Genomic DNA, 22,228 nt, shown 5'->3' on the forward strand with positions numbered 1-22,228 from the left:
TTCCTCAAAGGTGTTCCTTGTAATTGAGTATTTCTCTGTCACACACACACACACACACACACACACACACACACACACACACACACACACACACACACACACACTCCTCATCTGACCTCCTGTCAGGCTGCACTTTAACTCCAGCATAGACCGGTTTGGGGGGGGGATTAACACACACTCTTATTGTCTCTCTCTTCTTAACAGCACCATGTCTCTCTCTGATTTTCATATTGACAGATTGCTTTCATTGGGAGAGGACAGGAAGTGGACAGCCTGTGTCAGAAGTGGGGGTTTGAGACGTCCGCTGTTACACAGCTTGGACAGCAGTGAGTAAACATAGTAGCACTGTCTATTATGACAAATGTAATTCATGATTTAAAACATTGATTTCCCTCCCATAATGACCTAGATGTCCATTAATTCTGTTGTTGTTGTTGTCTGTTGTAGTGAGTTCTTCATGCCAGGGATGGTGGACACCCACATCCATGCCTCCCAGTACAGCTATGCAGGCACAGCCCTGGACCTGCCCCTGCTGCAGTGGCTCAACACCTACACTTTCCCTGTAGAGGCCCGCTACAAGGATCTGGAGTTCGCCCGCAAGGTCTACACACAAGTGGTGGTGAGCTGACTAGCACTTCACTAGCACTGTGGCTGCTACTAGCACCTGTTTTCATAGGTGTTTTTTTTTTTTCCGCAAGTGGGGCAGCCCCACTCCTTCCGTATAGTTTTATTAGTGTATTGGATAGAGATAGTGGGGAAAGACAGGAAAGGAAGGAGGAGAGGGTATGTCAGTAGGGTATTGGCCGGGTTTGGACCCATGCCGACATGGACATTGTATGTGTGCTGAAGGGTACACCACTGGACCGTCTCAGGCCACATAGAAGTTCTTGATTGTGATGATAGTGATGTACATACTCTAGATGAATGCACTTCTTGTAAGTCGCTCCGGACGACCGTCTGCTTCATGACTAATATTTGCCGTAGATTGAAGACCCATCTCTTCAGACTACATCTTAACTGTCCCTCCTATGGACCTCTTCATCCCCACTACCTTCCTTTCTTCTAGCATTGTGACTGCCAATGGCCCCTGGTCCTAGCATAGATTAATTTTTCTTTTGATGACTGATGGATAGATGATTCACTCACTTAGTCAAATGTATTTGTTGTAAGTCGCTTTGGATAAAGGCGTCTGCTAAATGCCATAAATGCAAAATGTAATGTAATATTTTTGGGCTGAAAACAGAGTCAGTTTACACTGTGTCCCATTGCACTGACTGACTTGCTGAGACCCATACAGTATTGAGCAAGCCAACAATGTGTCTATGGTGTAAAAGTTAGTTCCTTTGTTGTCACAGCTGTCGTAGTGCCACAATGTGTGTGTAGCATGGTAGATTATGAGCAATGGGAGGATGTATGGAATGAACCATGCTGACATGATTTCTCTGTGTTCCAGAGAAGAACCCTGAGAAATGGAACCACTACCGCCTGTTACTTTGCCACCATACACACAGATGCCTCTCTCCTGCTGGGCCAAATTGCAAGTGAGAAAACACACACACACACACACACACACACACACACACACACACACACACACACACACACACACAAACACACACACACACACACACACACACACACACACACACACACACACACACACACACGCGCGCGCGCCTCACGTGCATGTTGGTAGAGGACCAACTCAGCCCAGATATTCTGTGAAATCAGTGTCATTGATCTCTGAACTTTGACCTGTTCCTCAATGGCCCTCACTCCTGTGGATAAGTCAGGGGTTTGGGAAGTCTATCACAAGGTTTGCCTGTGTGTGCATTACATAATAATGGAAAGAGATTCGAAAAATAAATAGGGAAACAGAGTTTGGAAAACACGTTTCTGACAGTTTTTATTTATGATGTTTAAACCAAACTAAACACACTCCACGAGTCACTTGGAGGAGTGAAGTGTAGTTTGTTACTTTGTCATCTACTGTAGCCTACAGTAAAACTGCCATGTTTCTTTACTCTGGTTGCACCACCACCACCACTCTTCTACTACAGTTCGGAGAGTCCAGAGGTTGTGTTTGGAAGAGAGGAGCAATCCTGCAGAGAGATTTTAAAGCCGGTTATACCATGCAACCATGGGAAGAACTACAGCTGGTGCCAAAAACATGTTTCCTCATTAAAACCCATGTTAAAATGTGTACTCCATCTGGCAAAACAAGAGTTTTGGACTGCGATTTCGGTTTCTATTATCTCCATATATGATATGTAGTCTTCTCCCTGGAACTGATTTTGTTTTTCCATAGCCCACAAGCATAAGAATTTAACATTAACCATTTTTTGGGTTAATAAACGCACGTCCAAGGCATGTGTGTCGGTGAAAAAGTAAACCCGATGCAGGTCAGAAGAACACTGAAATGAGACTCTCCTTTAGCAACTGACTGCACAAATCAGATGTCACTCTGAACGCTATGATGCCATAAACGGCAGTTACTGGGCGGTTGTAGTTAGCTGTGTCAGGTTAAATATGTTCATATATACAGTACCAGCCAAAAGGTTGGACACACCTTGCCAAGAGTGTGCAAAGCTGTCATCAAAGCAAAAGGTGGCTACTTTGAAGAATCTAAAATATAAACCATATTCTGGTTTGTTTAACACTTTTTTGTTTACTACATAATTCCATATGTGTTCCTTCATAGTTTTGATGTCTTCAATATTAATCTACAATGTAGAAAATAATTAATTAATTATATAATAATTAAATAATAATAAATTATATAATAATTAAATTTAAAAAAATTAAAAATAAAGAAAAACCATTGAATGAGAATGTGTGTCCAAACTTTTGACTGGTACTGTATATGAGTGGGTTGGAAGGACAGAGAGTTATGCGTCACGAAGACTGTAAATCATCTCAGACAGGACATAATATAATATATGCCATTTAGCTGACGCTTTTATCCAAAGCGACTTACATTGCAGTGAGTGCATACGGTTCTCAGTGCTTCATGGCTCAGCGCTTCTAATTTCTGAACGACTGATTTAGCTGATTAGGCTTAATTAGCCTATTTTCCTCATCTGTAGTCTGTGTGAGAAACATTAAAACAGTCACTTCTTATCTATTCACCAGGGGAGGCTGGTGGAGGTACAAATACGTTCCTCATTCCGTTCCATTCCATGTATGTCACACCAGAGTCTGACTCCCTTTACGGCCACACCCCATTTCTCCCTCTTCACTCTGACCTTTATCTTAACTGGTGATTGTTGCTGATCAAGTGACCTCTGGCACCATTCCTTTCCTTCTTTCCATTGCAGATGAGTTTGGACAGCGTGCCCTGGTTGGCAAGGTGTGTATGGACAGGAACAATGCTGTGAAACATTACAAGGAGACACCTGAGGAGTGTCAGGAGGAAACCAAGAGGTAGGTGGTAGTATATGAGGGGGGAAGGGAGAGGCTGTGGCAGTATGACATGGGCCTGTAAAGAGATAAAGGCTATCACACCATCAGCAAGGCATTGTACTCTAGGCTATGCACTGCGTTGTGGGCAGGTCATAAAAGCCTACAGTGTTCTTTTGTGGAATGTGGTGTTTAATCATTATTCTGTGCCCTCCAGATTCATCTGTGAACTCCTGAAAAAGGAGGTAAGATTATTTTTTTATTTTTTTATAAAAGTAAACAACATTCAACTTTACGTCTGCGCCTGAACTTCTCAGGTGAATGTTAGGTATCTGTCGATCTGTGAAGAGACACACACTCCGGGGACAGAGTAAAGCGTCTTAACCATTATCCATTGACATAGAGACTATTCTAAGGGGGTTAGCACTCAGTCACGTGCATTTATTGCAACCCTAAAATCCCAAACATCAATGGGGCATAGGCCTTACAATTGCATTCAGGTGGTTTCTCACTGGTGGTCTATCTGGGTTTGGACAGTACCCTCTGGTGAGACCAGTGGTGACTCCTCGTTTCGCTCCATCCTGCTCTGCCGCCCTGCTGGGTCACCTGGGAGAGATCGCCCAGAACAACCATCTGCACATCCAGGTGAGCTCACCTGCCCTGCCTGTCACCACAGCAACCCACTCAGGCGCATCATCCCATGGGAGTACTGTTACTATAGAGGCCGTATTATAGGCTATGCTAGGATCTGGGGGCGCGAGATAAACATTGAATCGTACTTTTACCCTCTTGGGAAGACTGAACCATATACCGTACCATAGAGATAGACTTTGTAACATTGGCTTCCTAGCTACTGTAATACACAATGGTTATACTGTAAATCATAGGTGTGAATCCCAAAGCTTCACAAACATCTTTGGCTCCATAGCCTGCAAGGCGACTTGAGGTTATTGTGGTGCTATGGTACTTAGCTGGCGGGTTCAGGAAACTCACCCTGCCCTGGACATTCTAACAGTTGAGTGGTCTTGTGTTTGGTCCCCAGAGTCACATCAGTGAGACTAAGGAGGAGGTAGAGCTGGTCAAGAAGCTGTTCCCTGAGTGTGAGTCCTACACAGATGTCTACCTCAAACACAACCTGCTCACAGACAAGGTCAGTCTAGTCTACTACACACACAATGATGGTGGTGGTTCTGGTGGTGGTGGTGGTGGTGGTGGTGGTGGTGATGATGATGATGATGATGATGATGATGATTGTGATTGTGATGGCGATGGTGGTGGTGATGATGAGAATGATGATGATGATGATGATGATGATGATGATGATGGTTCACAGACGGTGATGGCTCACGGTTGCCACCTGACCGACGAGGAGTTGAAACTGTTCAGGGAGACAGGGGCGTCAATCTCTCACTGTCCCAACTCTAACATCTCGTAAGTGTGTGTAGAAGTGCAGAAGATTAGAGAACTCAGGTTATGATATGTCGGGTTAATGTTTGTCCTCTTTATTCCTGAGATGAGATAAGATGAGAGATTATACTTATTTATGCCTGCAGGGAAGAGTTATCTTTTTATCCTATTCTCTTGCTCTCCCACCTCCTCCTCTCTATCTTCTCTCTCTCTCTCTTCTCTCTCTCCAGATTGTGCAGTGGAATGCTTGATGTCCGCAGGGTTCTGAACCATAAAGTGAAGCTGGGGCTGGGAACAGGTGGGTGGTCCCCCAGCTGCACTGCAACACAGACCACTCTTCCTTTCGCTAGAGAGAGAGCAGTATTCTGTCACCAGTATTCTGTATGGGCTTATCTGAGTGTGTATTAGTTGGATATGAAGTTAAGGCACTTTGTGGGATTATTCACTATGTGTGTCACTGTTGGTCCACGTTTCTAGGCGTGTGGAGCGAAACATCTGCCGATGTCCAGAACAAACACATTGATCCGGAATTAATATCTGAAATCTGTGTGTGTGGCTGTTGGTCCATGTTTGTGGGCTTGTAGACGTGGCAGGAGGCTATTCTCCCTCTGTACTGGACGCTATGAGGAGAACGCTGGACACTGCCAAGGCCCTGACCATCCAGGACCCCCAGCACCACACACTAACCTTCGAGGAGGTCTTCAGACTGGCCACGCTGGGAGGGAGCCAAGGTGGGGGGCCAGGGGGGGGTCAATACATCACTTTATACAGTGTCTTTACGAATACTTTACATTGCTTTATTCACTCCACAGGGAAGTCAAAATCATAGAGTAACAGATTGAGTATTCCCATACATGTTGGATATAAAATACAAAATGCATGAATGTGTTTATTGATTAACACTGAGCAGTGTATTGACTGAGTGTTTGGTTCCCAGCTCTGTCCCTAGACGACCATGTAGGGAACTTTGAGGTCGGGAAGGACTTTGATGCGCTGCGTATTAACACTGCAGCCGCCGGTGGGCCTATAGACCTGTTCCAAGGAGAGAGCCCCATGGTAGTCCCTGAATACACAAGACCGTTTTCACACACATTTGAAAATTCCAATATAAATCCACTTTTCATCCCACACACACACACACACACACACACACACACACACACACACACACACACACACACACAGACACACACACACACAACAAGCCTTACATTACTATGACATTGATCTGGCTTCTATTTGATTTCAGATGCTGTTGGAGAAGTTCTTGAACTTGGGTGGGTGTTTTCTCTCTCTCTCTCTCTCTCTCTCTCTCTCTCTCTCTCTCTCTCTGTCTCTCTGTCTCTCTCTCTCTGTCTCTCTCTCTCGCTCTCTCACTCGTTAAAGGTGATATGAATTGCTATGTAAGAGTGTTCACCTGGTAACATGTTGTTGTCCCTTTCCCTTACTCCTGCAGGTGATGACCGGAACATTGCAGAAGTGTATGTAGCAGGGAAGAGGGTGGTCCCGTTCGCATAGAGCCCTTAGACTGCTGCCTTGCTGTTATCTCCCCCCCTGAACAACCACCATCACCATCGCCATCACCACTGCCATCACCACTGTCATCACCACCGCCATCACCACCGCCATCACCATCACCACCGTCATCACCACCGCCATCACCATCACCACCGCCATCACCACCGCCATCACCATCACCACCGCCATCACCACCGCCATCACCATCACCATCACCACTGTCATCACCACCGCCATCACCACCGCCATCACCATCACCACCGCCATCACCACCGCCATCACCATCACCACCGCCATCACCATCACCACCGTCATCACCACCGTCATCACCACCGCCATCACCATCACCACCGCCTGACTGCTGTTGTAACATTGCATTAATGTGCTAAATAATGCACTAAGTGAGACTGTGGAGAACGTCAGCCATCCACACAGTGTCGTCCAGTGGAACATCTCTGACCGTAGCTCTCTGCTGTAGGCCTGCTTTAGTCAGTGGTTGAAGCTTGGAGGTGCCTTATGCTCCATGAATCTGCTCCTTATGACGTTCAGAGGCCTTACCATTCCTATGAGGACAGTATAGGAATGATAGATCATGTGTGTGCTGCTGAATGTATGTTTGTATTTGTCAAGCTCTTTGGTTTTTCTATTTTAAAGTAGCATACACTATGTCCAACCTTTAAATGTAGCTTTAATACTAAATCGAAAATGACTAAATCTATTTTATTTAACCTTATTCTAATCTAATGTTATTCTGTCTCAATGCTGCTTCCAGCTGCGGTTCTGAACATTGTACCATATCCTATCCTATAAAATATAACAATTATGTACTGTATGTATTCCAAAATATGTTATATATTAAAATATTATGTATGATTTTATGGCAAAATGTGTCCCTGTGTGTTTTTTAAAGTTGTAATTTTACCAACCTGAACAATAGACTCTGGGGCCTACACTCATGTGGTTAGGGTTAGGGTATGGGCAGGGGAATGCACTGGCAAAGAATTATGTCTCTCTCTCTCTCTCTCTCTCTCTCACACACACACACACACACACACACACACACACACACACACACACACACACACACACACCCTGTGAAGACCACTCTAAGTCTATGGTAGACCACCTGTGTGTGACAGCTGAAAGAGAAGAGATGACAGGAGAGAGGTGTCCTTTTGACAGTTGCCTTTGCATGTTCACCATCAATTCTGAGGCTTGCCGTCTACTAGCACTGTTGATGAAGAGCTTTGAAATATATAGGAGGCAGGTGTAGCAAACAAATAAAAACAACAATAGAAAACCCATCCCCCAATCAATAATTGTGTAGGCATGTGTATACTGTTGACTTTGTGTGGACCTCAGGAAGAGTCTGTTGCAATTGTAACTGCTTAAGGGGATCCAAATAAACAAACATAGTGTGTGTGTGTGTGTGTGTGTGTGTGTGTGTGTGTGTGTGTGTGTGTGTGTGTGTGTGTGTGTGTGTGTGTGTGTGTGTGTGTGTGTTGTATGGAAAATCAGTTTCTGAGGTTGGACGACGTAGTGCTTATAAGGAGTATGTAGGCTCATCTCATTTGTAACCGTTTGCAACCGCTTGAGGATCTTGAACATAGCCGTACCGATGATTCTGAACACATCCGTGGTTGACTACAGCTCCTAACAGGAAGCAACAGCTGGGTAGGATCAAAACTGTTGTTCTGCTTCATTTACTCACACGCTTTCATAACGGCTTCAAATAAATTTGAATCACTTATATGTGAGAGTTTAGTTTTTTTGCATTGAATGGCACACATTTCACACGCTTTAAAAATGTTCATTGGCGATAATAACGTCTAATAACGTCATATAGGTGTGTCCCTCTTGAAGCACGTAGAATCCCTGACCAAAGGTTGCTTCAACTTTGTATAAGTGCCATGTAGTTGATAATACCGGTAGTTTCAGACGCGGCACGAAACGGGAGGTGCTGCGGTATTACTGAAGCCTACGTGTTCTCCTTGCTCTACACCTTACTCTGCTCAAATTGATTGTCCTTCGAATTCGTAAGTCTATCAGCGTCGAACTCTGACACCTTGTGTGCGCGCGCGCGCGTGTGTGTGTGTGTGTGTGAGAGAGAGAGAGCGAGCGAGCGAGAGAACGAGGACGAGAGCGAGCTGCAACATAGGGACTGTTTATCACGGTTGTATTAAAGTGTGGTTACTCTCCCTTCTCCATCAGCACAACTGTACCACCTAAAACATGGTGACCCATCAAGCCTACCTCTAAACCTCCTTGAGCATTGATATCAGCACTCATTCAGTCATGCCATTGTTCCGAGCCGCTGAGCCCAGCCCTAGTAAGGCTGAGAAACAAGGTGTCAGGAAGAGGAAGGCGAGAACAGGAAGAGGAAGAGGAGGATGGGAGGAAGATGGGCGCCCTCCACCACTCAGCCAGCTGTGTTTGTGGAACTTGGCGGAGAACATGAAGGAGGTGTGGGTCAAAGACTACCATGACAACTACATGGACCAGTACTGCTTCAGACACATCATGGGCCCCTTCAACCAGCTGCGTGAGTCACAGTCACAGGGGTGCTCGTGTCTGTGTTGGCTATACAGTGCTTTCGGAAAGTACTCAGACCTCTTCACTTTTTCCACATCATGTTATGTTACAGCCTTATTCTAAAATGGATTAAATATTTTTTTTCCCTCATCAATCTACACACAATAGCCAATTGATGAGTTTTTTTATTTTTTAAATCCATTTTAGAATAAGGCTGTAACATAACAAAATGAGGAAAAAGTGAAGGGGTCTGAATACTTTCTGAGTGCACTGTATGTGCACTCAGAAAGTATGTTTAATCACATGAGTGCACATGATTTACTGTTTTGGAATTGTGCAACTGTGTGTGCACATGTGCATTTGTAATAAACACATTCTCAATCTCTCTGTATTTCCCTTTTCCCCTCTCTCCCCCAGCCGGGGAGCTGGTGGAGGACCTCCTGGCTGTCCTCTCCTCCAGACGTGAGTTGTCCCGTGCGGCGCTGCACCTCCTGTTGGTGCCCCAGCTCAGAGGCCTGTCTCTGGGGGGCTGCTATGCCCTGGTCACCCCCATCATCTGCACCCTCATCGGGGCTCGCTGCCAGGTCAGGCCGGACCAGGGCTTACTTACACTGTGTTTTGTTGTCCCCTCGCAACAATAAAAAACAATGCATTACTTTGGACTCTATTATACATAATAGAATAGAGATTTTTAGAAGAGTAGATTTAGTAGACACCTTCAGTACACAATTCTGTGTATGAGGGCATGTGTGACACAGGGGAGGCTTGTGGAGGTAGAAATCGGGGACAGGCTTATTGTAAGGCATGGAATAGTTTCAAACGTATTCCATGCCATGCATTACAATGAGCCGTCCTCCAATTTCTACCACTACCAGCCTCCACTGTGTCACAGATCCTCCAACACAGCTGTATCTCTCACTCATCCACATTATGCCCTCCTCCTCTTCCCTCCCACACCCCTACCTCTCCATGTTTACCCTTCTGCTCTCCGAACCTCTCCTCTGCGTTTCTCTACTCTCTCTCTCACTCACTCACACAGGCTCTGTATTCTCTGGACCTGTCCGGAGCCCAGCAGGTTTCTCCCCAGGTTCAGTGTGACCTCCTGGGCTGTCTTCCCAGCCTGCGCTCCCTCTCCCTGGCTGCCACCCTCTGTGACAGACGGGTCCTGCGGGTGGTTGCCCACCACTGCCGCGCGCTGCGCCACCTCGACGTGTCCCGCTGCCACAACTTGTCCCCCGCAGACCTGCTCGCCCTGGGGGGATCCCCCTCCCCCTCCACCCCTCCGCCCCCCCTCAGCAGCCTGCTGGCTCTGGACGTGGGGTTCGGGGAGGAGGAAGGGGACGCGGCGGCCGCTGCAGCCTTCCTCCTGCTCTCGCTGCCCAGGCTGGAGAGGGCGGCCTTAGAGGGCCTGGGGGAGGGTTGCAGACTCATACGGCGCAGGGAATTCGGAGGGACGGAGGAGCTCACTGCTAGAGCGGGGGTGTCCAGCTTGAGGGAGGTGTGGAGAGAGAGGATGCAGCAGGAGGGCACGGCCGGAGTGGCCGGGGAGAGGGAGAGAGAGAGGGGGAAAGCAGGGGCAGCCGTAGAGGGAGAGGAGGAGGAGGAGGAAGAAAGGATCTTGTGGAGGAAAGATGAGAGCGAGAGTGAGGATGAGGGTACAGAAGAAGAGACAAGGAAAGGGGCAGATGGGGAGACCGAGAGAGGGAAGAAAATAGAGAAGGACAGTGTAGAGAAAGGAGAAGAGGGAGGGAGGACAGGAGCAGGAGAAGAGTGCTTCACTCTGTGTCTTAGGGAGGTGCAGGGTCTAACCTGCAGGAGTCTGGAGGCTGTTGGTCAGCTATGTCCTGACCTGCGCTCCATCACTCTGGACTGTGAGGAGGAAGAAGTGGAGGTAGGGGGACTGGGCTGGGGTGGGGGGTCCCGTCTGGCTGCAGGTCTGGGCCGGTGGGGGAGCCAGCTCAGGAGCCTCTCCGTGCGGTACCCGGGGCCCCTGGATGATCTACTGCCAGCCCTGAGTGTGGTGGGCGCATCCCTGCTCTCACTCACTCTGGAGGGGGTAACAACCAGCCCACACACCCCTATGATGGAGCTCCTCCATGCCTGCCCCAGACTGAGGAGCCTCCTCATCCAGGCTGACCCCCCCTCAACACCACAGGAGGAAGAGGAAGAGGAAGAGGAGGAGGAGCAGGACAACTCCAGGTATCTACCTTGTCTACCTCAACTGGGCTCTCTCTCATTGAGGTAAGTCAGGAGTCATTGCTCCAGACATGGCCATCGTCTTGCAAGCCACGACTTGTGCATTGTAATACACATTATGGAAAGAGACCAATATAGCTCTGACTCACTGAGCTCTCAGCAGAGTAGTCATAACTGCTGGCACAGAGCCATGACTCAATCAGTCACATGACAGTGGGGAATCCCTAGTGATGTTCTGCAGTTACTTTCTTGGTGGTGGATCAGACCAACTGTCTGAATCACCATCTCAATTCAAGCTACTTCCCTCATTTGAGCAGTTGAACTTCCTCAATGTATGATTTTCAGTTTATTATCTGTCTCTCTCCTCAGTTTCTCCTATAACCAGCAGCAGAAGAAGCCTGTCATGTCCTGGGGGTCTCTAAAGGAGGCGCTGTGGTGCCTGCTGTCTGGTTCTCCCCTGCTGGAGAGAGTCTCTCTGGTGGCCGTGCCCTGTCCCCTGGACCCTGTGTTCTGGAAGGTTCTGAAGCAGCCTGCCCCTGGTGACCCTGGCTGTTCCTCCCCCCCTCTACAATGGTTACGCAACATCAGCCTGGCACGCAGTGATGTTTCCATGGTAACGGCGGCGGGGCTGGTGAGTGCCAGTAGCCGTCTGAGCAGCCTGGACTTGACTGGCTGCTGGGCGGTGAGTCTGGACAACCTGGGGCAGTTACAGAAGACGGCCACCAGGAGGCGACATTGTCTCACTATCACCTGGACATGATGCAGTTTGTTTCAATCAGAGACCAGACTGACCAGGAGGGGGAGCTCTCTCTCACTCACTCTATATTTGCATGAACTAACACCTCATATATTTTATAACAAGAACATCTTTGTCATCATAGCATTATGAAAACAATACCATTTTTTACACGCCTACTGTATTTGATGCAAGCGATGAAATGATGACACTGCTCTCAACAAAAAACTGTAAACATATACAGTTCTTGTTTTTTTCCCCTTCAAAGCACTGTATAATAAAACTATGCAATTACGAGACTGCACTTATTAAAAAACGTTTCAATATATTCAGTTGTATTTGTTCCCCTTCAACTTAAGTCACCTTATTGTTTTCACTCACTCCCAGGGTTGCCATGATACCAAGAAGCTGTGGAGCGCCTGATATGCCCCCAGGTTCTTGTTCCCCAATAGGAGTTTCACTGATTGAGGCAGTAGGGTGAAACTAGGTCAAGATGAATAGCATTCTCCTTTGTCTCATTCACTCAATAGGAGTCATTTTGACCAATGATTAACCTTTAGTCATTCTCATGCCAGACTGGCATTATGAGTAAGCTGCTTTTCTCAATGTGTTCTCAAATGGACTGTTGTTTTCATTAAGCTGTTTTTATTGAAGCACTCTTCCATTCATTCACTCACTCACTCACTCACTTACTTTCATCCACCCGCATACTGTATATTCCTCTCTCTCTCTCTCTCTCTCTCTCTCTCTTTCTCTCCCTCTCTCTCCCTCTCTCACCCTGTCTCTCTCTCCTTCTCTCGCTCTCCCCCCTCTCTCTCCCCCTGTCTCTCTCTCTCTCTCTATCCCTCCCTTCCTCTCCCCCCCACCCCCCTCTCTTTCTGAATCAAATATGCTGTGTTGCTCCAGTTCTGTAATCTTGGTGATTCAAGGGGAGCTTCCTAGATAGCTGTTGACACATCCTGTTAACCCTGAGGGCAAGGCCAACGTCCCCCCCCCCACCCCCCTCCTTTTGCTGTTGATCGGTCAGTGACGTTGCGGAAGAGAGGGACAGAACAGGTTGAAAAGGACAGGAATGAAGAACAGAATGTGATCATGCCGAAGTGTGTGTTTGAATGTTGTGGCTAGAGAATGTGTTCTGTGTTTGAGATCTCATTGTCGGGCCTGAGCTCAGACTGGTCTAATCTGGTTATGCTCTCTGGGAGCTTAGTGACGCTACCTTAGGTCACCCCCTCCCTAATCTCCACCCCCAGCAGCCCCTCCCTTTGCTGTGAACTCTTCCTCTACTTCGGGACACACTCCAACTTTCTCCTACAGCCCTCTACTACCTGTGTGTCAGTGGAGGCTGGTGGAGGTAGAAATCAGAGGAGGGGTTCATTGTGATGCATGGAATGGAATGAGGACTATTTTCCTCATCTGTAGTCTGTGAGAGAAACATTAGAACAGTCACTTCTTATCTATTCATCAGAAGAGGCTGGCGGAGGTAGAAATTCATTCATTACAATGAGCCTGTCCCTGGATTTCTACCTCCACCAGCCATCACTCTCTCTCTCCTGCTCCCAGACCTTCCAGCTTCTGTTGTCTTCTCTTCTTCATGTTTCTATACCTCCCCATTCTTCCTGCTCTCACACCATCCTTCCCTCTCTTGTTATTTACCAATACCAATTCCCTCACTTCTATTTCTAGCTTCCTACCCATTATCACCCCCCCACCCCCCACCCCCTGCACAGCTGGAGATTTAAGAGGATTGGATATGGCGGAAGTTCACCCGAACCTAATCAGGAGTTCAAAGTGGAGTACCATATTGCATTTACCCATCAAGTGCTGTTTCATAGTACTTACATACATTCCCTATGCCCCCTAAAACCCCTCTATCGCCTCATCTAACTGTCCCCACTCGCCCCCCACCCCTCCCCTCCCCTCCCTCCCCCGCTCAGCTGACTGAGGTGGATTCATCTGGTCGCAACATCTGTCACTATCACTCACTGTGATGTCATACCACTGAGCTCAGCTTTTCAGACGCATGAACACTCAAACACACTCACTGACTCACTAATGGAGTGTGACACAGACAGACGCTTTCTATGAGTGTGTATATCTGCCCTACCCCCAGAGAGGGGTAGGGGACCTCTCCAGCTGTTCCAGGATCAATGTGAGCATGTTGATTCTCCTCTGTATCCATGACTCTCATCAGCTGCCCCCACTCCTCTCCTCTCCTCTCCGTTCTCTGAGGGAGGAGGAGGTTAGGGTACAGAGGAGAGGGTGAGATTGAACGAACGGGGGGGGGGGGGTCAAGTCATAGGTGTCTCTCCTTCTGACACTCTCCCTACCTCAGCTGTCCTCGCTCAGAGAGGTGGTTGGAGCAGAAGGGAGAGAGGGTGATATTGAGGTGCAGGGCCAGAGTAGTCAATCTCACTCTCTCTCCTCACCAGGGGTTAGGTTATAGGGGTGATATTGAACGACGGGGAGGGAAGAAAGGAAGGAGTCTCTCTCTCTCTCTCTACCTCAGCTGTCTGAGCAGCTGCCAGTGTAAAGCCATCTGCCTCCACACTCCCCAAACGCTTGTGACAGGTGTGTGTGAGAAAACACACCGTGTCCGGAAACACAAAGTGCTCCTAACAACTTTGGCAGACAGCTCCCCCGTTACCTTGGATAGAGAAGAGCATAAGCCCTCAGCCACAGTGTCAATCCTAGATCCAAGGACTACATGTGGCCCTATTTGAAACCCCCCACCCCCCTTCCTTCCTCAAAATAAATTACTGATCTAACATTAATTGATTGGTAACAGCAATGCAGTGAAAAGCTTGCTTTGACCAATCCAATGATTTTAGATCAAGGAAGGGAGGACAACATTTTAGTATTCAAGTATTTGAGCAGGGCCTGTATACTTCCATACATGCCCTGACCCCAACCCCAGCTACAATCCACCACGCTAATCCGGTCTATCCCCACCACTTCTGGTCATAAAGCATGGCTGTGGCTGCGATCAAGGATGTAGACAGAGAGAGATTGATAGTCCAGATTATTAAATGGGTGAGAATCACATTGGAAGAACACAGGGGGACAAATTGGGAAATCTCATCCCAATTCAACAGACCCTGAATATGTAATAAGTAATACAATACAACCAGGCTTTGTAATGTCTCTGTACATAGTATTTATTTACATGATACAATTCTGCTGTAATGCTGGGTAGCAAGATTATATGTAATACATAAATATCAACACAGTTTGTTGTTGCTGTTGTTTCTTTTTTGTACAAATTTGCATATAACTAAGAATCATAAAGGAAAAAACTCAAACGGATACATACAGTTCTCTTAAAAAGAAAAACCTCACATCCCTATAGGAGAAAAAAATAATCTATACAGGTCACACACGTCTCAATGTTACACACACACGCACACACACACTTACTTCTCTACAATGCTCTATTTCAGACACACAGACCCATAGCAGTTATCGAGCTGAAAAGAGAAGTTACTCTGGTATCTATCATTTTTTTCAAAACCTAGCTCTGGCATGCTCCTGTAGCTTTGTAAACATGTGCTGTTTAACCCGGATTGCTTCACAGACGAAGGGTTGAGGGGGCACACACACACACACACACACACACAAATCTCTGACAAACATGTGCTCACACACTCATGCAATCGCTCTCTCAATACACACAAAATTAATAATACATAGCATGGCTCACATACCCTAACTCCACAACGGCACTGAATACATATGCTAATATCAGTACTATATTAATAAAAATAAAAAAAACTACAACAGAAAACAAACAAATTGTCTCTCAGTGGATAAAATAAATGGCCAAACAAACACTAGTCCAGTGACGCCAAATCCTACCATTCACTCAGGTGTTTCATACTACTGTAGATCCATGCAAATGATCCCATTCATACCCCCATGTATCCAGACTAAAACAGACGAGGAGTCCAGGATCAGTCTCTCCAGCCCTCTACTTCAGGTCAGGGTTGGAGATTATGACCTCGGATCAGATTTTAGGACCTCCTCGGCTCAACTATTTCTATTCCGTGTCCCATATGTTGGAGTTAGTGAAACAAGTGTTTTATCGCCGCTTGCATGTCTCTTAAAAAACAAAACGGAAAAGGCCGATAGTCGTCACATGATGAATGACCACTATCAGACCAGAAATGCTGGCAAGAGAATACCTACAAAAAATGTGATATCAAGGTAAAGTCCCAGACCGGACACCCTCTGACGGTAGGTTCTAGAGGGGTGGTGAAAGAAGATGACGACAGAAGCTTCACGTGGAGGATGTGACGAGGAGAAACACACACTTCCTGCTGCTGTGAGGTAGGCAAGCTAGGTAGGAGAGTGTAGACAGACTAGTCTGAAACAAAGCCCATGTGCAACGTTGGGACAGCAGACGTACTCTTCTGACACACAGTCATACTCTTCTCCACTGACTCAACACTAACGGAACAGATGGTAGGAATGGAGACCTGAACTTCTCTTGACAGGCTGGCTATATGTATGTATGTATGTATGTATGTATGTATGCATGTATGTATGTATGTATGTATGAATGGATGTATGGATGTGCACAATACTCTGGCAAAATGGCCTCCTCCAGTTTGGCACAAAATGGCCACCAGCTCAGGTGAAAGCGGTGCAATTTCTCCTGGACAGTTACCCCCGGTAACTGCTCTTCAAAAGACAACACATGTTCTTTTTTTTTTCAAAATTAAAAACCACAGAATAGCGGCAAAGACACACCACCGGAGAGAGGAGGGAAAACAAACTAAAGGATTAATCAAAAAAGCAGAAAAAGAAAAAAGGTGATGATTCATGCATCCTCAGACAGGATCTTTTCTTTCTTTTTCTCTCCTCAAGGTTGTGAATTTCAAAATGAGTCCGTTATCCTTTTAGCCACTCGTGCCAGCGTTCATGTCAAAGGTCGCACACAGTCTTTGTTAGAGGTGAGCACCCTATATTCTCTGGATTTTGTCGGCGACCACAACAGGGTTCTCCTTGCGGATCTTGGCAGCTGCCTCTGCTTTGTAGTCGTAGGGACAGTTGTGCTTGTCAGAGTACCGGTGGATCCCGCAGAACAGGTTCCCACAGCGACAGTCGAACCCTGGTAGGGAGCACAGTTCAAAGGTCACGGGTTAGAGGTGAACCACCACATGAGCAAATCACCAAAACAAAACAAATCTCAATTCAGCAAAAACAATTAATTTCTCTGTATGGCATCATATTCAGTACATTGTGAAGAGCTGCAAGTCCAATTCTAGTTATGTTCCACAGGAGAAGCCCCATATCCTGCTCGGTCATGACTGTGTATGATGCTTGTATCATTGTGTGTTTTGAATGTGTAACGTAATGTATATGCAGTTTGGTTTGTTTCAATTTCAAATTTCTCTGTAACATGCTGCTATTTTTTTTTCTTTCTCCTCCCTCAATGAGACTAACCTGGATACAAAAATAAAGGTTAAATGAAATATGACAGTGCTCACCTGTAAGGCCCACCCTTTTACGACACATGAAGCACCTGGCCTTCTTGGGTTTGGGGGTGTCCCCCTTCCCCTCGTCACTGCTCCCAGCTCCAGTACTCGAGGCGGTGGGCTGGGTGACTACTGCAGGAGACAGACAGGATGGAGAAAAAAGAAAAACAGTTAATAAATACTTTTCCGTTTGTAGAAGACAGTGTTCTTGTCTGAAGCAGCCTCAGCAGGCAGTGAATGCCCTGAGGTGCGAGGGTTATTTTTAAACAGGCTTATTTTTAGGCTGCCTCTGTGTCTTCAAGGCTGTAAGTAAACCAACAGTTGGGTCTGAGGTATGCCAGGGTGCATCAAAAATAAACCCAGAGCTAAAGTGGGTCGCACAGAGTGATGTTTGCCTTCAGAAGTGAGCGTGTGTCTGTGTGTGTATGCATGCATGCATGCGTATGTGGGTGTGTGTGTGCGTGCATGCGTGCGTGCGTGTGTGACTTACCGGGCTCTTGGGGATCTGGTTTATCCTCTCTCGAGATGCTCATCTCTGTCATTTGTTGAGTCACTGGAAGAGAGCCTTGAATAGTTCTACAGGAAGAGAGAGAGGGGGGGGGGGGGAGAGAGAGAGGGGGGGGGGAGAGAGAGGGGGGGGGGGGGGGGAAGAGGGGGGGGGATGAGTAAGAGGTATAAGAGAGCGAGTGACAACAACTCTTGCTACTGTATGACATCACATCAATTAACACACACACACACACACACACACACACACACAGTGTACTCACCTAGACATGTCTGTAGTAGAGCCTGAGGAGGTGTCTACCTTGGCTAGACTGGCCTCTAGTCTCTGGATGGCTGAGACCCCTGCTGAGGTGGGACCACTGGCTGATGCTGTGGTACAACAAGGCAGAACACCAGATGAGACACTGACCGACCATAATTAGGCGCCATGTTTCCGCTGTCAAACGGATCTATAAAGTTATATTTTTACTTCATGTTAGAACACAAGATTACATTTGTTTAATTTGATTTATATGACCGGAATAATGCATTTGCAGGCTTCAAAAGCACCCCTTTTCAATGTGACGTAGTGTTGAGGTTGTGGTTCTTGTTTCGAATAAAAAGCCAAACCTTAACATAAGTGTCTGGGAGAAAACAGCAAAAATGTTTGACCTCAAAGTCTTTGGGGGAACAAAATCCCCCAAACCCCCCCCTGCACATTGTTATGAACCAGCTGTCTCTCATTATGCCTTATGGAAAAACAGAGGGGTGGGGGGGTGAGTGTAGATTTGTATCATGTGGTCGTCACGGAAAGGGGGGGTGGGGCTTACCCATGGGGCTAAGGGGGCTCATGCGGTCACTGCTCTGCTGGCGTGTCAGGTGGTCCTTATAGCAGACAGAGCACATGCCATTGGTCCTGGGGTTACCATAGAAACCACAGCCAGTGGCACAAAGCATGGGCGCCGAGCTCGGGTTTGTCTCCTGGGCCATCGCTGTGACAGACAAAGGGAGCAAGGAGACTGGTTAGTGTGTGTGTGTGTGTGTGTGTGTGTGTGTACATTTGTGCAGGTGCATCTGTGGTGCTAAAGGTGCGTTTAAAAAAAAAAGTGCAAAAAAAATGATCACAGGTTTGATATCTTAGCCAACGACATACCAGGAATAACAGAGACTGACAAAGAGATCTTAAATGGAGCTCAACTTATATAGCAGTTTAAACAGTGTGTTGAAATTCACTAGCTGAACAAGAAAGTAGAGAGAGGTTCTTGCTAGGATTGTTCTGGCCTGGCCTACTTGTCAGCCGGGCCACTAATGAATGAGAGCTTCACTGTTTGACCTCAGCTGGAGAACAATTGAGACTTGTTCCTTTTTCCACCTTGGCAGAAACTGAATGACACATCACCATCACAACGCCTTATGACATGTGTGTGTGTGTGTGCCATGTCATTATGTATCATTACCATAAATGAATACAACCCCATGTCATCTGCCTTGGTCCACCTCCAGCTAGTCCTGATTAAGCACATTTCTCTGTGGGTATTCATTCACTGCCTGCCTGCCTGTCAGTGACAGAACAGGGCCAAATAGGAGAGAACAAACCCACAAGTCTACTCCCAGTGCTGCTCACTGAATAAGTAGGCCTAGTTTCAAAGAACGTTCCGCCTCCCAATTGCCACACTAGTAATTTGAACTTCACAAGAGTCATTTTTCCCACACACACAGTCAGGGAAGAAAGCCAGTGGACGTGGGTTACACAAAACAAAGTCACAAAGGCAAATGCCATATCCTGCAACACAATATTGTAGCCAAGGAAAGAGCAGGACACATGCCTATGAGACAATAGCTAATACAAATAAACACAGTGATGAACTGGGAAATAGGATGGGGAGATGAGCTAATATTTATCGAGTGTCCATGGCGTATTCCATAACAACAAATAACACAACAAACACAAACATAACCACTAACTACGCTAGGTGGCAACAGCGTCAAATTTCACCCGACACCTCACGTCCTCCTGTTCTAGGAAAAAAAAGAAACGCAGCTGCTTTCACGTCGGCCCAGCCCACTCCGTATTCCAGTCACGGCCAAAACACACCAGTAAAAACCAAGTGTCTGAATGTTCCAGAGCAAAGGGGGGTACTCGGTCTGACTCTGCTCAGAACGTTCTGTGTACACACACCGCGCGAAGGACAAACAAGTCCCCTGGCAGGCTGTTATGTCTGACAGCCCTTTGCCCTCTCGGATAGGCCTACCCTCCACCATCCGCTCGACACTGACGCGTCAACAAAAGGGTTTCCTTGGAAAACATCACGTGTCTGCCTGCTGACTAACTGCAAATACCCGTCGCATATCGAATGCAGAGAGAGTTGAGAGAGGTACAGGTTAAGTAGGTATGCGTGGAGTTTCGATTGCTGTAGTACTAGGAGAGAAACACGATGCTTGACTTCCTATTTTTACCACAAGGGCCTGCCTGCATGCAATAAGCGGATGTTCTCGCTCTAACTTCTCCCAGAGAGACAGAATAACTTTTATTTTAAACCCAGTCCTCTGTGCTTAACAGTCAGACAAATGATTGAATATGCCTGTACCAAATAGTGACAAACAATGGGTTGCCTGCTGCTGCTGCTCTCTATCACTCGAACAGATGCCAGTGGGGCCACCTGTCAATCAAAATAGCTCCACGTGCGTCTGTCCTGAGACAAAAAAAAACCCAGAGAAAAGTAGCCTTCTATGTTTTCTGAGGTTGCGACAATTCAGTCCACTTCGAATTTCCAGGAAATGTGTTTCAACTGATCAACTCAAACCGTATCCAAGCACATTTGCTTACAGTTAGTTAACCATAGCCCTGGGGATTTCCTCCACAATGAATGGCTGGCACAATCTGCTTATTCACGAGGCTCGACCTGAGCCAAACTTTGGATCAAAACCACCTCAACTTCCAACTAGATGTTATGAGCTGATAAGACAAAAGATCAGTTAACTTAGAGGGATAGGCTCCGGTGGACCATCGCAAACTACCACATTACACGAGCTCCTGAAAATATTCTTAGCCAATTAGAGCGATATGGACGGCAGCAGGCGAACAATCAACATCACTGTTGTTTAGCTATAGCTGGCTGACAAAGAACATATTGTGAATGTGCTAACCTGTAACTAGCTAGCTAACATTTCCTGACCCAAAAGCACTGAGTCACGCTAGCCGAAATGTGCAGCTAGATAGGACTGGGATTGATTGACCTGCAACATTGTTGCGAGCAAACATACTCAACCATTTGCTGATACAAAGTAAGAACACAGCCAGAAATGTATCAATGTCGTTTCACAACATGTGTAACAGTATCGACAACAGATAAACAATACTGTATCTTTGGCCCTTGTTCTTTTGTGCTTTCTTTGTCTGCAATCTCTTCCTGTTTAGACGCCCCCAATCAATGAAAGCATTGTCTGACTTTGATCATAGGCATAGCAAGTTAGGCCAATAAGCAACTTTTAGCTACATTTGTAACCAGACAGAATACTGTCGGCCTATTTATGCGACGTTGATACATTTCATACAATTAAATGTGTTCCAGGGCAGAAGCACGTAGCAATCAAAAATAGCCAGCTTATAATGTATCGAGAACATCGATACTTCTCTGACCATTGCTTCGAACAATATTTGATTGGGAGTTTTAACTGTAGGCTAATGCAAGGTTGCAACTCGGAGAGTTTTAAACCTATTCCAGACAGCTTCCCTTCCCCCAGCCTGAAAACAGTAGATAGCAACCACTAGCTGGCTCCCTCCCTTGTTTTTCCTCGCCCAGACTGGTCACGTTCGAAGGCTTGTGATATTTTCAGCGAGGAGGTGGTGACAACTTTAGCGATCCAGATCTTGTTTACCATTAACCCCACCAAGCAGAAATCGGACCTTTGATTCACTGTATACAACAAACATCAATAGACTGAATTGACTGTCGGAAAAAATGTTTCCTTACGAATTTCCACAACCTTACGTTGTTTGACAGCGTAGATCCAATGTTCGGTCTTCCATCCCTTTTTGTCTTCAACCATACACCCCAACAACACACTATTTCAAAGTAAATTCTTACCTGTACAATATGATCGGATTCACACAAGATGTATGATCTAGTTGCGCAGTCGTTTATTGATAATGCTCCGAGGTCTGGAGGCAAAAATATCCTTTCCGCTCTGTGCTCCGTATGTAATTTTGTCTTCTCGTCGGTCTCCCCCTCTCTCTCTCTCTTTCTCGCCAGTTGCACTTGATCAGTGTTTGTTTCCTTCTTTAGTAAGAGGAGTGGCGGATGATGTCACGGAGAAAAGAACGTGTAGTGATTGGCTGCTCGAGATGCCCTGGAGCGCGTGTCCCACAAATGACTGTACCGAAGGGGTTGGGCCAGCACTATAAAGCATAAAGCATAGGGGAGGTCTACATGCAATTACACATTCATTCGTTATCCACCCACAGTCCGTGGGTATATCG

General features: G+C 46.6%; 3 protein-coding genes across 7 annotated transcripts; 2 read left to right on the forward strand and 1 right to left on the reverse strand.

The window, feature by feature from the left end:
• The first annotated feature begins 447 nt into the window (after positions 1 to 447).
• gda (guanine deaminase) lies at positions 448 to 6,384 on the forward strand. The gene is made up of 12 exons (XM_083672700.1): positions 448 to 619; positions 1,454 to 1,541; positions 3,318 to 3,423; positions 3,617 to 3,644; positions 3,937 to 4,044; positions 4,442 to 4,549; positions 4,733 to 4,830; positions 5,037 to 5,104; positions 5,391 to 5,537; positions 5,744 to 5,862; positions 6,056 to 6,083; positions 6,263 to 6,384. The coding sequence occupies exons 1-12, from the start codon at positions 458 to 460 to the stop codon at positions 6,322 to 6,324; spliced, it is 1,122 nt and encodes a 373-aa protein (XP_083528826.1). The 5' UTR covers positions 448 to 457; the 3' UTR covers positions 6,325 to 6,384.
• Positions 6,385 to 7,857: 1,473 nt separating this feature from the next.
• Positions 7,858 to 12,087, forward strand: LOC310806742 (uncharacterized protein). Of its 5 annotated transcripts, none has more exons than XM_083672948.1 (6): positions 7,858 to 7,998; positions 8,263 to 8,360; positions 8,536 to 8,866; positions 9,274 to 9,440; positions 9,896 to 11,097; positions 11,422 to 12,087. In XM_083672948.1, exons 3-6 carry the CDS (start codon positions 8,620 to 8,622, stop codon positions 11,810 to 11,812), a joined length of 2,007 nt encoding a protein of 668 aa, XP_083529074.1. In that variant the 5' UTR covers positions 7,858 to 7,998; positions 8,263 to 8,360; positions 8,536 to 8,619; the 3' UTR covers positions 11,813 to 12,087. The 5 variants fall into 5 exon arrangements, with proteins under 5 accessions (XP_083529074.1, XP_083529075.1, XP_083529073.1 ...); XM_083672947.1 differs by having other exon boundaries at positions 7,973 to 7,998; positions 8,257 to 8,360; XM_083672949.1 differs by lacking the exon at positions 8,263 to 8,360 and having other exon boundaries at positions 7,953 to 7,998.
• A 2,838-nt stretch (positions 12,088 to 14,925) lies between these two features.
• Positions 14,926 to 21,990, reverse strand: zfand5a (zinc finger, AN1-type domain 5a). The gene is made up of 6 exons (XM_083673360.1): positions 21,837 to 21,990; positions 18,579 to 18,740; positions 18,033 to 18,138; positions 17,753 to 17,838; positions 17,275 to 17,394; positions 14,926 to 16,895 (listed from the first exon to the last, which is right to left on the reverse strand). The coding sequence occupies exons 2-6, from the start codon at positions 18,736 to 18,738 to the stop codon at positions 16,747 to 16,749; spliced, it is 621 nt and encodes a 206-aa protein (XP_083529486.1). The 5' UTR covers positions 18,739 to 18,740; positions 21,837 to 21,990; the 3' UTR covers positions 14,926 to 16,746.
• Positions 21,991 to 22,228: the final 238 nt, after the last annotated feature.

This window comes from Argentina silus (assembly GCF_951799395.1).
Source record: "Argentina silus genome assembly, chromosome: 7".
NCBI classification, from domain to species: domain Eukaryota; kingdom Metazoa; phylum Chordata; class Actinopteri; order Argentiniformes; family Argentinidae; genus Argentina; species Argentina silus.